General features: G+C 38.6%; 1 protein-coding gene across 6 annotated transcripts in view; it reads left to right on the plus strand.

Moving 5' to 3' along the window:
* Window positions 1-12,366, plus strand: part of SENP2 (SUMO specific peptidase 2) — a 31,545-nt gene extending 19,179 nt beyond the window's left edge. For 4 of the 6 annotated variants that reach the window (XM_047098799.1, XM_047098795.1, XM_047098798.1 and 1 more), the window contains 7 exons: window positions 234-410; window positions 1,653-1,784; window positions 3,421-3,624; window positions 4,600-4,679; window positions 7,566-7,650; window positions 9,469-9,564; window positions 11,053-12,366. In XM_047098799.1, the coding sequence (XP_046954755.1) occupies window positions 234-410; window positions 1,653-1,784; window positions 3,421-3,624; window positions 4,600-4,679; window positions 7,566-7,650; window positions 9,469-9,564; window positions 11,053-11,115 (837 nt within the window). In that variant the 3' untranslated portion in view covers window positions 11,116-12,366. Of the gene's footprint in view, window positions 1-233; window positions 411-1,652; window positions 1,785-3,420; window positions 3,625-4,599; window positions 4,680-7,361; window positions 7,514-7,565; window positions 7,651-9,468; window positions 9,565-11,052 lie in introns of those variants that run through there. The other 2 variants (XR_006965608.1, XM_047098796.1) reach the window with 2 other exon arrangements.
* The last annotated feature ends 3,688 nt before the right edge of the window (window positions 12,367-16,054 follow it).

The following is a 16,054-nucleotide window of genomic DNA, read 5'->3' on the forward strand; positions in this document are numbered from 1 at the left end:
AGTGATGAGTGTTCTGTTTCATGGTTTGTAATTGAGGTGTCCTGTGAACCTTAGGTCTTGAACATTTTTTTGTTTCATCTTGCAGAGATAGATACACAAAATCTCCTTATTTGGGAGGTTTGCTTTCTCTCTTCTTTCAGGATAATGGCACTGTTTTATGTTTCATGTGTTATGTATGTTTATATGTGTAAATATCAAACATGTCAATAGAATATAGAAACTTTTTTGATCAGAGGAGGGGACACCAACTGGAACCTGACCTATCTGAAGAGGTGTCGGCCCGACTCCGCCTGGGCAATGGGAGCAATGGCTTACTCAGGAGGAAAATGTCAATACTTGAGACAAAAGAAAAACATTGCTCGGGCAAAGAGAGGGATAAAAGGATGGATGATCTTCTTGAACTTACAGAGGTATTATTTCTTGTGTTGATCAGAATAAGAGGTGTGTTTTTAAGTAGCCCCAGTTATTCAAGACTTGAACAAATGTTTTGTTTTGAGGCGTTTCTCCAGGCTAGGGATGAGTGTATGAAACAAATCAGGCCTAAGGGCTGTCCAGTCACTGGTTACATTGATCATTAGTGATCTGTGAAGGTGGCCTAAAGGATCAGATTAATGTTCAGCAAATGTGAGCAGACATATGTGTCACATATCTCGGAATATAATGGGTTCTTTGTAGATTTTTTTCCCTAACCTTCAAATATTTTGGGTTACATAGTATGAGTTTAGCATTAGAAATGAGTCCATTGTATTTTTTAAAAGTGATTAGTGAAAAACTAAGGAAATGAAAATAGTTGTAAATTCTCATTTTAAAGGTGAGCCCACATTGTGGCTTATTTTCCAATGTTGTATTGGTAGGTGGTAGTCAGTCCTAAGCAGTGAGTATCTGTTGAGCACCTACTGTATGTTGGACATGCAAGTGGAGAGATCCATAAAATAGCACAATTGTGTGTAGTGGGAGAAGCAGGATTTAAAATACTTGAATGAAAATAATTTCTATTGGGTTTATAGATTCAGTCTCAGTAGCTTGAATATGCGTTTATCTGTGTAATTCTTCAGAGTAAAGAAGCCATCTATTCAGTGAGGACTCAGTTGCTGGACCAGTGCCTTGTTTTCCAGTTTCTCCCTGTTTGCTTATTTCCTTCATTTCCAAACTGCATAGTATCATCTCTTACGGGTCCTAATTTTATTACTTTGCTATGTTTAAATAAAAGTTTAGTAGATAAATAAGGAAAGTGTCAAAATACTTTAAGAGTATTGTGAAAGGAGCAAAGACTAGTAAGTTAGACACCCCTGGGTTCCAGGCTGGGCTCTTAATAACTGTGAACATGTAATCTAAGTTCTCTGAGCTTTACTTCTTATGTAAAATGGTGATAATACTTTCCCCACAAGCAGGGATTAATGATGTGCTTCAGCATCTGGTACCATGTTTGGCTCAGAGTGCTCAGTAAATGGTAGTGAGATCATTGAAATTATAAATATAAATGTTATTACCAAATTATTGTTTCCAGAAGCTAGTAATTGAACTAACATTTTTTATAACCATTAGTAAGTCTACTTTGTATTACAGAGATGAAAAGCTTTTTTAAATTTCAGACTTTTGAAATCTGACTGTTGGTTCTATTTAAAATACAACCTCTGGACTTTCTAATTCAGGACATGGAAAAGGAGATCAGTAATGCCCTAGGTCATGGCCCACAGGATGAGATCCTAAGTAGCGCTTTCAAGTTGCGAATCACTCGAGGAGATATACAGACCTTGAAGAACTATCATTGGCTCAATGATGAAGTAAGTTGTCTCTCCCTCCCCTCCCTGTTCTGTCATTATGCTTAACCGTTACTGTCCACAGCCAGAGTGATTTCTACCCAGTTATAATAACGCACTTTTAGTTTCATTTAAAACAGAAACACTTCATGGGGTGCCTGGGTGGCTCAGTTGGTTAAGTGTCCTACTTCGGCTCCGGTCATGATCTCACAGTTTGTGGGTTCAAGCCCCGCCTTGGGCTCTGTGCTGACAGCTCAGAGCCTGGAGCCTGCTTCAGATTCTGTGTCTCACTCTCTGTCTCCGCCCCTTCCCTGCTCATGCTCTGTCTGTCTATCTCTCTCCCTCAAAAATAAATAAACATTAAAACAAAACAAAATGGGCACCTTGTCATGATCTCACAGTTTGTGAGTTTGAGCCCCACATCAGCATATCAGGCTGTGTGCTGACAGTGTGGAGCCTGCTTGTGATTCTCTCTGTCTGTCTGTCTGTCTCTGCCCCTCTCCTCCTCTCAAAACAATAAAAAATAAATAAATAAATAAAAAACAAACCAGAAACATTTCAAACCTTAAAATGGTAGTCAATTCTGATTGTTGCCTTTAATTAGTAATGGTTCCCTCTTCTGCATCGGTGCTTTGTTTCATCCACCACTTCATTTAATAGTAGTTTTCAGTACATTGTTGTTTTTTTTTTTTTACATATTGATTTATTTGTTTTTAAGTAAACTCTATGACCAACATGGTGTTTAACTCACAACCCTGAGATCAAGAGTCAACATGCTCTATAGACTAAGCCAGCCAGGTGCCTGCTCAGTGACATTTTGATAAACCTTGGGTGTAGCTGATGAGTTGAAGGAAGGAGCAAGTGATACTTCATTTTAGATGAATTCTTATAAGAGCCATTTTATCTTTTCAATAATAGATTGATCATTGTGCATAAATGTATATGTAAAATGTCTTTTTTCTTTATTTGTGCGATAACTGCAAAAATTTGCCTAATTGTCTTGTATCCTTATATACTTAGCTAAAATGAGTTCTTTCTTCTTGCATGTTTTCTAGCTTTCCTTTCCCTAACTCCCCAAAGTCCCTGCATTTTCCCCCTTTGCCTTCCTCCTCTCTCCCCCAATGACTAATGACCCATAAACACATTCTTGTAAAACTAGAATTTTTGTTTTACATTATAAATGTTATATATTTATTATAGAACATTAGGAAAATACAGGAAAGGTAAAAGAAAAATATCATTCAAAAGTGCCACCAAAGATAAACAAAATGTTAATGTTTAGGTATATTTTCTTCCTGTTAATATTTTTATATATAGTAAAATTTATAAATAGTAAAATTCAGTTCTGTTTCATATTTTGCATATTATTGTGTGTGATATAGTTACATACACCTTTTCATTACTGCAGACTTTCTCCTTGAGTTCCTTCCCATGGCTCATGGTTCAAAAGTACAATTTCGCTCCTTCTTAGTCCCTCCCATTTTGCCCTGATTATCTTTTATTTTCCATTTTCTGCAGTAAACGGCCCTTTCATCCCCATCTCTAGTACCTTCTTTTCTTGGAGCTTCTTATCTCCAATTCATCCTAATTCAGTTAGGTAGAAATGTAGTTTGGGTAATGTACTTGCTGTGTTCTGATGTTTACTCCCTTGGTATTACAGGTCATTAATTTTTACATGAATCTTCTGGTGGAAAGAAACAAAAAACAAGGGTATCCAGCACTTCATGCATTCAGTACTTTTTTCTATCCCAAATTAAAGTCTGGTGGTTACCAAGCAGTGAAAAGATGGACCAAAGGGGTCAATCTCTTTGAACAGGAACTTATTCTGGTGCCTATTCATCGGAAGGTACATTGGAGCCTGGTGGTAAGTTGAGAGGGGTAATTGTTGGAGTTTACATAATGGCTGTGTTCCCTTCCCTCCCCTTCCTTCCCCTTCCCTCCCCTCCTCTCTTCTTGTAAATGTTTATATATTGGGGTGCCTGGATGGTTCAGTCGGTCATGCGTTCCACTCTTGATTTGGGCTCAGGTCATGATTGAGCCCCATGTCAGGCTCTGTGCTGATAGTGCGGAGCTTGCTTGGCATTCTCTCTCTCCCTGTCTCTCTGCCCCCCACTCCCACTCCCACTATCTCTCTTGAAATAAACTTTAAAACAAAAAATAAATAAATAATAAATGTTTATTTACTTATTTTTGAGAGAGAGAATCCCAAGAGGCTCCATGCTGTCAGCACAGAGCCTGATGTGGGGCTTGAACCCACAAACCATGAGATCTTGACCTGAGCTGAAACCGAGAGTCAGACGCTTAACTGATTGAGCCACTCAGGCACCTCTGTAATAGCTGTTTTCTTGGATAATGAAGTCTACCCTTTTCTGTCCAGTTAGAGTCCAGTAGTACATATAAAGTGTACTCTGTAGAGTCCTTTTTTGTTCTTGAGTTGAACAGCTTAGAAAACTAGATGGCATACAGGAAGACAGGAAAGGGTTTTAGTAACACATATGTGCTCTTTATTTGATTTTCTTAGTTTTGTTTACAAGAAGGTACAGATTTATTATAGAAAAGTACAGATATAAAGCAAAAAGCAAAAAAAAAAAAAAAATCTCTTCACTTTGAGAAGACCACTAATGTTTTGGTAAATTTCTAGGCTTTTTTCCAGGAATTGAAATATATAACTTTATAGAAATGAAGCTCATATCATCTGTGATATTTTATAAAAAATGTGTCTTAGACATCCATTTATGTTGATATGTGTATTGACTTTTTAAAAGAGGCTTTATTTTTAGAAATAAAATTCTCCTGTTGTGGTTAAGATGTTTCTGGATGTTGTAATTTTCCATTATAGGTGATAGACCTACGAAAAAGGTGTCTCAAATATCTGGATTCTATGGGACAAAAGGGCCACAGGATCTGTGAGATTCTCCTGTAAGTAAAGGCTAAAAAACTTCACTGTTGGGTCATTATGCTCTTGTTAGGTGGTCTATCTTCTATCCAATCCTAGGAGGCTCTGTTGGGTGATGGTCTAATGTTAAGCGAAGGCTATCTTCTCGGTTATTCAGGAATTGACTTGAATTCATCTTCTTGTCAAAAAAGAACCTAATATCTGATCTTAACTGAGAAGTTTTATTTAGTAGCATCATTAGAAACAAGTTTATCATGTGTTATAATATAAAATATATCTTATTAGAATCCTGTGATTTGAATTAGGTTTCTTTGGGATTGATACATTCTTCTGAATGTTCTAAAGAACTGTTAGCTAGGGAGTCTTTTTTTTTATTATTATTTTTTATTTTAGAGAGAGAGAGCACGAGTGAGGGAGAGGGGCAGAGGGAGAAAGAGAGAGAGTCTTAAGCAGGCTCCATGCTCAGCTTGGAGCCCAATGGGGACTCGATCCCACGACCTTGGGACCATGACCTGAGCTGGAATCAAGAGTCGGACACTCAGCTGACTGAGCCACCCAGGCACCCCTAGCTAGAGAGTCTTATTTCTCTGATTCTTAAACCCAGTCTTGTCCCTGTGCTTTCCATGATGGTTGGGTTCATCTCAGAACCAAGAGGTAACTTTTAAATTCAAGCATATGGATATGGTTTGTAGGCAACTATTTCAAACAGTAATTGCTAGAAACCTGCCTTTAAACCATAGCCACTTATTAGCTGTGTAACGTGCTGACATGATTTTCACAGTAGAGGAAGTAGTTCAGTAAGAGCAGTCTATTTTGAACCCCTTTGGCTCACCAGACGCAAATGGGGGTTCTTGTTTGTAATTTTAGTAAAGATACTTGGATAATTTTCATAAGGATAGTTAAGTAAGGAGCCTTTTAAATGAACGACAAGGAAATTTGTTATTAACAACAGTTCAGTTCTCTCTTTTTCAATATTATTTTAGTGTAAAAGATCCTTTATTTATAGCTATTTATCTTGAATAGAAAGTTTAAACAGAAGAGAAAAAAGATTTAAAAAAATCAGAAGATACACCAAATTGTTTATAAAGCAGTTATTTCCTCCTAGTCTGTTTTGTTTAGGATGTATATAAAATGTGCACACATACGTACATGTGCACATACACATATGTAATATCACATACATAGAAATGTTCTCACTGAAATCATACAGCAAAGTAAGCTGCTGTTACAGTTACAAAAAAGTTACAAAAAAATCATACTTCTGTTACGTTCACTCTTCTTCTTTCTCTGCCTCCCCCCCCCCCACTTTCTGTGGGTATCCGAGTTCCTCTCCCTTTCCTGATGCTCCTGGTTCAGCTTTTCTGAACTTTTTTTGCACTATTAGTTCCCCTGCCCAGAGAAAAATTTAATTCCTCCATGGCAAGACAAAATAGTGCTAAGGAATAAGACTTTTTGTTTTGTTGGGTTTAGAGGGCTACAAACCATTGAAATATGTAAGATTTTTGCCTTCCCAGAACCAATTTCTACAGCTTGGGGCTGGTAATGCTCCCACTGAGAGTGCATGCCCTAGCAAACCCATGCTGGTTTACTTTACATGCAGCTTCGGGTGAGAACCCAGATGCCTGGGTTGAATTTGATGACCCTTGGGGAGATCTGGATAAAATTAAATCACTCTTTTTTTTTTTTTGTAAATAGTTTTTTTTTTTTTTAATGTTTATTTTGAGAGAGAGAGTGCACACGTGCACGCAAGAAGGGGAGGAGCAGAGAAGGAGAGACAGAATCTCAGTCAGGCTCTGCACCATTAGCGCAGAGCCTGATGTGGGGCTTGAACCCCCGAACCACAAGGTCATGACCTGAGTTGAGATCAGGAATCAGATGCTTAACCAACTATGCCACCCAGGTGCCCCTTAAATCACTCTTAATACTTAAGTATATATCTCTTAGGAACAAGGAAGTTTCCTTACATAATCACAATGTCATTATCACACTTAAGAACATTAGCAATCGGTCATATGTAACATATGGTTCATGTTCTGGTTTCTTCAGGTATGTTTTATAGTTTTTTCTAAATCCAGGAAGCCAGTCAGGTTCACACATGGACTTAATGTCTTTTTAGTCTAATTTAAAATAGTCTTCCTTTTTTTGTTTTTCATGGCAATGACATTTTTTTTTTCATTTTTTTCTTTTTGTTTTTCTTTTTGTTTTGAGTCTAGGCCCGTTGTTTCTAATCTATTTATTTATAATTGAAGTATAGTTGACACATAATGGTACATTAGTTTTAGGTGTATAGCTTAGTGATTTGACATCTCTATCGCTATGCTGTGCTTACCACAAGTATATAGGTACCTTCTGGTTTATCTTTCTGTGTAACTTCCAGCATAGGTAACACAGTGTTTTATTAGTTTCAGGTGTGCACTACAGCCAACCTAGTGATTCGACAATTATAGAACATTATTTGTGCACACCACGATACGTGTCCTCTTAATCCCCTTCACCTGCTTCACCCATCCCCCACCACATTTTATGTCTATTGTTAAGTGAGAAAAAGCGAGTTGTAAAATGAAGTCCTTTTAAAAATAGGATAAAGTGTATGTTTTTACATTGTGTGTTAGGGGTGGAGAGCTAGAAGAATACACAGCAAACTATTAATAGTAATTACTTCTGGAGTGGCTATTATAAGGTCTTTTGCATGTGACATTTTACAGGTTTTAATTTTCTAAAGCATGTACAGTTTTTATAAGGAAAAACTTCAATTTAAAAACCGGAAGCAATCACATTTTTAAAAAAGCTAATGGAGATGGATTTGTGAATAGCATGTCTGTTAACATCGTTTGTAATGTCCTTTGTAATCAGAATGGTAAGTCTCCACAGGGATTCATCAATATATTCCTTCTTTGTTGTTTTTTTAGTCAGTATTTACAGGATGAAAGTAAGACCAAAAGAAATATTGATCTAAATCTTTTAGAGTGGACCCACTACAGCATGAAGCCACATGTAAGTAATGATCCGTCTGTATCTGAAGTGCTTTCTTGCATTTAGTGACAGAGACCTGTTAGTAGACTTGGCTTCCTCCCTCCCCTCACTCACTCATACCCTTAGGCATGCATTCTCCTGAAGTGTACTCTTAAGAATTATTACCTACTTCTAAATCTTGAGAAAGGCAAGATTTAACTAAGATGCCTGCTTCTTAGCCTTATTTCTTATTTAAGTTGTAAACGTTAACTGCATGCTAGTATGTTTCTCAGAAAAGCAAATAGGTTAAAGTCAGCCACTTTTCTTGTTTGGTGCTAATGAAGGTTTAAAGTTTTTGTTACTTCTCTGAGAATTTTGTTTATTTAGATCTTAAGGGTCCCGTGCCACAGGTTCTCAAAAGAGTCAAGTACGCTGTTTGTGAATATGCTTTGTATTATACTTGCCAGATTTGAATCTCATTCGGGGTTGGAGATTGCATACATTTTGAGTCCTAATGGCTTCTTTTAAAAGTAAGCCACATGAATTCAATTTTAGCCCTCACCTGTGTGTAATGGCTCACCTGTCCCACAGGATTTTCCTTTCTAAGTTGAATGATTTAAAGGTTGAGCTTTGAAATTTCCTGAGGAGAGATATAAGGAGATATAAGGAGAGTCTGTTAGGACGAATGCCACGTTCTGGTGTGGGGAACGTGATAAAGAAAACAACTTCTCTTCCTTTGTGTATCGGTGTCCATAGTTCTCCGCTCTGTGAGAGCTGCTGTGCTCAGGAGAAAAGCACGAGCTACCTACCATGTGCGTGGGTGTCACACATGTTCAAACAGTCTTCTTTTTTCACAATAATCCTCCGTATTTCTTTGAATAAAAGTTAGCTGTTGTCATCTAGAATGTTTTCCAGCAGGGGTTCAGACTCTCTCTTATTATTGTCTTGTGCTCCGCTGAGCCGGCAGCCAAAGTGTGTAGGGTCTGGCCAAGATCAGGGCAGCAGAGGCCTGGGGAGTGTGTGAATTTACCTCACTTAGATCGGTTTATGATGCCTTTAGCACTGCTTGCAGGAAGCTGGGCTCTTGCTTAGGACAAAATTGAGCCATCGGAGCAAGATCTTGGTTAGTTAAAGCCTATCAAGAAGCTTTTTTCTTTCTCCTGCTTGTTGTGGGGGTTGAAAGTTTTCATCCTATTTTCTTGGCTAGAGAAGCTAAACCGTGCAGTCTTCAAGTAGGTTCGTTGTGTTGTATGTGTGTTTCTGATTGTGCCACATTTAGCCCTTTTCAGAAAAAAAATTTTTTAATGTTTATTTTTGAGAGAGGGAGAGACCGAGTGTGAGTGGCAGGGAGGACAGAGAGAGACACACACAGAATCCGAAGCAGACTCCAGGCCCCAAGCTGCCAGCACAGAGCCCGACACGGGGCTCAAACCCACAGACTGTGAGGTCACGACCTGAGCCAAAGTCGGAAGCTTAACCGACTGAGCTACCCAGGTGCTCCTCACGTTTAGCCCTTTTCAAAAGTTATAAAGTGCTTCTGAAACCATTCTGACTAGAATTCCTGTTCCTAGTAGTAAACTTTCTTTCAGTTTGGTTTCTTGATAGGAGAGCTGAGAGAAGGAATTCTCACTTTGCTTTTTTTTTTCTTTCCAAAAAAATATTTTCTGTGTGGGTCACATACTTCATGTCATGGTTAGGGTTTTTATACAACATAAAGACTGTGTTTGTGTAGTACCTTTAACGTACACCTTTATAATATTGTTTATCCACGGGAATATTTGTAAGAAGTCAAAGGAGTTTGTGTGTGATGAAATTTTATGCCTTTTTCTCCCTTTTTTTTTTTTTTTTTTGTAATTTTAGGAGATTCCTCAACAGTTAAATGGGAGTGATTGTGGAATGTTTACTTGTAAATATGCAGATTATATCTCTAGGGACAAACCTATCACATTTACTCAGGTGAGTGAAGATCCCTCCTCACCTACTTACTTGTTTCTAAACCAGATAAACTTAGAGCATGTTACCAGTGCCTGGGTCACATTAAGGTCTTAATAATGGTGGCTGTGCCACTATTATTATTGCCGTAACCCTTGGCCATGGCCCTGCTCTTGCTGGTATCAGCGTTTGTCACTGCCACTGCTCTTATGTTTAGTCTTTGGTGACCAGTGAGACAATTTGCATATGTCTGGACTCTGGAGCTCTCTAATTCCTGAGTATTACTGATATTTCTAGCTAAAGGAGGAGGCATGTAAGATTTTTCCCTCTGGATAATCAGGCCTCGTGAGAATTTAAGCCACAGGTGTAAGCTGTAACTACAAATACTGCTTTTTCCCTTCTGTGCTGGTTGTTTGGGGTTCTCCATTTGGGCGGGAATTATTAGAGTGTGTTGGGAACTCTTGAGAATTAATCTGTAATAGTGGATTCTCAACCTTTGTGTAACTGAAGACAACCCCCTGTAAGACACATTTTTCCTAAAGAGACCTCATTTTGATAAATGTTGTCTACCAAACTGTACTTATTGAATAGAACTAATAACCCTATTTCATGCTTCTAGGGCTCCCATGCTGAATTAAGACAATTCTAGTCTAAAATAAAGGCACTTATTAATTGGTTAGTTTGAGTAGTTTTACTAAGAACAAATGTGTAATTTTTTACTACAGGTTTCGAGCTATTTAAAATAACTTATGCATCCATGTGTTAAGATGTGTTAGGCCCCTCCAGGTAGGAAAGCCCTAGTTTATAATAAAGTGGTGTATTCATCTTATTATAGTGAGACATCAGGAGTACCTCAAGGGTGTGAACTTCTGATTTCACTAAAAAGAGGACTAGTTGAATTACAGGTGATTTGGATTTGTCTTGCGTGCTGCTGCTTTTGAAAATTGGCTCCTGCAGTGATGATCTTAAAGCAGAATATTAAGGCATTCTGTTCTTTGATGCTTCTGAATACAAGGAGTTATTTGCTCTCTGAGACGTGAGGTCTGAAGGGCTGAAGTTGCCATTTGAACAGAATTGACAGTGTACAACATTTGGTACACAGAAAATTTTTAATGTTTTTTCCTTTATTTAAATAAAGTTCATGTTTCTCAAAAAAGCAGAAGATACTCATTTTAGAATGTTCTGAAAATGTACGTAAGTAGAAAAGTTTGGTATTATGCCACCACTTGGGTGTTTCCATTTTGGCACATGTTTTTGTGTTATGAGGTAGTTGTTGGAATCTGTGTGTAATTCTGCATCCTGCTCAGATTTTCCTTAGCATGTACAGATGCTTATGATACATGCAATATAATAACATTATAGCCTCATTTTTTTTGGCTTTGTAAGTCTGAACCATGACATGAGAGAGTCAAGGCTATAGAAAGGACATGGGTTATTTACTTGATTACACTTGCAGGTTGACGCTGTGCACGGTAATGTGTAACATACATGTCGTTTGTGGGTCCTCTGCAGCACCAGATGCCTCTCTTCCGGAAGAAGATGGTGTGGGAAATCCTTCATCAGCAGTTGCTGTGAGAATGCCCCGCCCGGTCCCTCTAGCTGCTGGTGGTTCTTTCACGGAGGACGGATGTTTCCATATACCTCATGCATCGTGGGTTCAACAGTCCCCGCATCGCCCCTGCTGGCTCACAGGTACTGGGCTGTAGGACGCGCACGCAGGCCTCTCCCTGCACCCTGGGCCCGACTTCGTGCGTGGACGCTGTGTGTGAGCCTGTGCCTGCTCAGAGCCCTGGACTATTCAACCCACACAAGAACAAACGCTAATTAATACTTTTTTTTTTTAAGATTTTTTTTTTCCCTATGAATGTGGGAAATGCAGGATTTATTCTATGATTTGTTTTTTGTGTGTTTGTTCACGTGTGTTCATTCGCTCACTCATTTACAAACATAATGGCAGTGGCTGTTTGCTGCTGCTCCACAGTTAACTCTGAATTACCTGTTTGAACTATTTATTTTTGAAAGGAATGTTAATCAAGCTCCACTCCCAGCTGAAGATCAGGAGGGGAATCAGTGGGGGGAGGAAGGAAGTGTTAATTAACTTCCCGAAGGCTGGAGCAGAAACTGCCAACTTGAAGCTGGAGCTCTCGTTCTTGAGGCTTGGAAGTGCGGGAGAGGAGAAAGAAAAGCCTTCTCCTTGGGTAGGGCTCTCATTGCCTTTCAGAGGACGTCTGACACTACGGCGTTGGCCTGGGGGCGTGGAAAAATGGACCGGTGGCCTAGGAACTCTGGCGATCCAGGAGTTTTCAGAAGAGTGGTGGTCATCCTAAAGAGACTGCTCTTTCTGGGAATGAGCTGACTTGGCTACTCTTGAAACTGGATTTGAAGTAACTATAAACCCTAAAGCTTAATTTTCATCCCAGATCTGGTTGAGTATAAACCTCAGAATTGTAAGGGCTGGCCTGGGCTGTTTATTTCAAGAGATACTATTCAATGTAAAAGCTATTTTTCCTCAAAGTTTGTTTTTTTTTCTATATATAAAGCCGAAATTAAGTTTTGTACTCATTAGGATTTACATCCCCCCCCATTCCACCCCCACGGAAATTTGGAAGAAAATTTAGTACTTGGCTGTGAGGCTGCCAGTTATACAATAATCTATTTTGCATATGAAAGTTTGTATTTAACTTTTTTGTTCATTAAAAACTTTACAGTGGTTACGCATTTTTAATTTCAGAAAGTTTAGAGTTGGTCAGAACATATTTTGCAAGATCTAGTGCCTAGTGTTGCTTTTTTCCGATGTAATAAAGGTTGTCTGGCAGAACCTGAAAAGGATATGCTGAGATGATTTCTAACCCTTCCCTTACTTAAACCTCCCACACTTGCCCTGGTGCACAAAAGCAAGGGGGTGTAAAACCGGGAATATTGGCCACGTGTTCGCGAATCCGCGTGTCTGTCATCCGGAGGGCGCGGCGGCTGGTGGCGGAGGCAGGGTCCGGTTTCCCTTGAGGGGAAGTCTTGGTATGGGACCTGGGGCTGCACTGAACTTGATGTGCCTACTTGACAGGCACACCAGAGGCTGTGTGCTCGATGGTGATGAAAAGAGTGAGCTGCTCGTGCCTCAAGCTTAGGCTGCACAGAGCCCTTTCCTGAGGCTGCTGGAGCTGTACCGGTGAGTCTTGGGATCAGGCGGCTGACACAGCCAAAGAGCCGAGAGATTGACTGGGTCAGCCTTATACTAAAAACCTGGTGCCCGCTCGGCTGTCTTAGGTTTCACCTGAGAATTGAGCACCTTTGTTAAGATCCGTTCTGTGTTGGGTACATCCTGTGAGGAGTGGCGGTTTGTATTCTGTCCCGGTGAGTGACGCAGTCGTGTTACACGAGTATCCCAGGGGCTTCTTCGAGCAGCTTTCACTGAGCTTTCCACTGATGTGTACTCTTCAGGATGGCTCTTAATAATCTCCCAGGACATCATGAGATCAGTAAGAGCGGAGCGTTAAGCTACAGAATAGCATTCTAGTTTACCCTGAGTTCCTGGATTCAATAGGAGATCCCACAGGCCTTGCTTCTCTAGGCACTGACCTGTCTCTCTTGGTGCAGAGAAACTTGTTGGTAATAGAATTTTTATATCTAGACAGCTTATGAGAAAAGCAGTCAGGTGATAAAATCAACAGCTGATCTTACCGGTAGCAAATTATCAACATAAAGCCAGTGAGATGTATATTTTTTTAACTGCAGTAGTTTGGGGATCTGAAAAAAAGGTAGAGTGGACCACCGTTCGTTTTTAGTAGGCAGTCTCTCCTAAAGATTCGTAAAGATGGGAAAAACACACACAAAAACCATTGGTAAGCGTCTTTCATGTTTGAGCTTATACCAGAGCTGGGATGTGGTGGGAGGGACACGGAGCTGGGGCATTTGGAAGATGTTCTGGAGACCCCCATAGTCTACCTCAGTTGCCTAAGACTGTCAGAACTTCTGATCCTTTCCTCTCCTGAAATCCTAAGCACAACTTGGGGAGTGCACGTCGAGTGGTGGATGTTTGCCTGCACTGTAAGGAGTTGTTGGGTGCTGGGACCGTGGTGTGGGTGTAAGAGAATGTGTCCTTAGAGATCTATTGAACCTCAGATACAAATAAATAAGATAAATTTAAGTCTGTGATAACCTTAGTACTATAGTTAAGCTACATAGTTTAAATTGGCTTTTGTGAACTAATTGGAAACCTGATCTCTAGTTACTTTGAGGAAAAACTCTAAGCACCTAATATTCAAACACACTTTTGGTACTTGTTTGTAAGTCTGGGATCTAGCTGGCTATACTGCTTTGATAACTTCTTTTTCTTTTAATTCACCTAACATATACAAGGAAATGTTTGGGTGTATTGAAATAGGTATTGATTTTATCTATTTACCAATAGATGAATAGGTATTTTATCAAATCAGTAGGTGTTGATTTTAACTTATTTACCAATAAATTCATGTCTTTAATTCAGTGGTTTTCAATTTTTTTTAAGGCAAAAAATTTTTTGGCATTTTTTATTGTGACCAGTACACACGTGTGTGTGTGTGTGTGTGTGTGTGTGTGTGTGTGTGTGATTATATATATATATATTTATGTGATTATATATATTTATGTGATTATATATATATATGTGATTATATATATATATATGTGATTATATATATATATTTTATGTGATTATATGTGGACACAAAAGTTTCACAAAGACATTACCCTTACTAAACTCTTGAGTTTTATTTCAGTTTTTAAAAAAGTGTAGTTTGTGACCACCAAGCTGATTTCTCAACACCTGGTAGGAATCCAGTTTAAAAAACATGGCTCTAAGTCACCTGACGGCAGGATGCAAATTATATTTAAAACTATAAAGCTTGAGACCACAAAAATATGACACGTTTGGGACTATTTTGAGATGAATCAATCTAAGGCTAGGAAAAATGGGGCAGAAGCTTTTAGATTCTCGATGTAAGTATGTAAATAGTCCTTTTTCTTCGGGTTTGTACGTTGGCATTTCCTAAAATATGTTAAATACAAGTCCTATTACTACTATGTAGGATGTAAAAGAAGAGGTTCTGTGGCCCAAAGAATGTGTGTGACCCATGTCTTTTCCTCCTGGAATGCCTAGCAAACAACAGATTAATGTCTTAACCTCACATTTCTGAAAACTTGGACATTGAACCCTTCTTTGTGTGACACCTGTGGAACTGTTCTATGGAACACATTTTGGAAAGTGCCAGGAGAAGTAATATAAAGTTCTTAGAACTTTCAACAATACATTGGCAAGGGAAGCACTGTCTCCCCCACCTCCCACTGCCTCTTTAGGGCATGTGGTGATCATAAAGTCTGTAGCCACACTTTTATTTTTCTTTAATTGTATCAGTAATAGGTGTTCATAGTAGAAAAATGAAATGCTGATAAAAGGTAAAGAATAAGAATTCTGCAAACTCACCATTCAGAGTTAATAACTGAATATTAACATTTTGGTATATATCCTGGCCTTTGGTATATTTCCCCTTCTGATATGTGTAAATAAGGGTGTGAGTTGTACATGTTCACACGTATATTTTATTAACAAATAATGGAATCATACTCTATATGGCTATGTAACCCCTTTTCTACTTAATTTATCTTGAACATATTTTCAGGTCAATAAATATTGACATCATTTAGTTGCTGCATAGAGTTCTAGAATATGGCTATAACATAATTTACTTTATCCAGTATTGTTGCACCATCTAGCACCATGTGTGGGTTATTCTCTTAGGAGAAATTCCTAATTAAAATTTTGGAGTTAAGGTTAGGTGTATTTTAAAAAGGCACCTGTTGGTGTTTTGACTTATTTCTGCTTGCACAAGATGATGATCTGTGTCTCCACTGATTTTTTTTTTTTTTTTTTAAGTTTATTTTGAAAGAGCGAGCAGGGCAGGGGCGGAGAGAGAGGGAGAGAGAGAGAATTGCAAGCAGGCTTCACATTGTCAGCACAGAGCCCAAAATAGGGCTCGATCCCACAAACCATGAGATCATGACCTGAGCTGAAATCAAGAATCAAAGGCTTAACGGACTGAGTCACCCAGTTGCCCCTCCACTGATTTAAGTCTTGTAATATTTTTCATGTGTAGATCTTCTGGATAAGTTCATTCTGAGACATTTACTGTCTAATTTTAGTGGACAATTTTACGTTTTTTCCAACTACTTGACAAAAAACTTTTTACTACCGGAATCCTAAGACCTACACAGTCATCACCCCTTTTTCAGCAATTCTTAAAATATGACTAATCTTGATATACTTTTTCATAGGGGAGGGAAGAGTCTGGAGTATTTTAAAGCAAAACCCTAACATCTCATTGTACCTAACCACTTAAGGATGTCTCCCTAATAATTAAAAAAAAACAAAAACAAAAAACTGTGTCATTTTTCACATCTAACAAAATAAGGATTTGCTAATACCATCTAATACTCAGTTCATATTCAAATTTTCCTGATCCTTTAACAAATGTTTTATTAT

Source organism: Lynx rufus, unplaced genomic scaffold (assembly GCF_022079265.1).
Source record: "Lynx rufus isolate CCGP_SWC_20201006 ecotype Redwood Valley unplaced genomic scaffold, mLynRuf1.p SCAF_5, whole genome shotgun sequence".
NCBI lineage: Eukaryota > Metazoa > Chordata > Mammalia > Carnivora > Felidae > Lynx > Lynx rufus.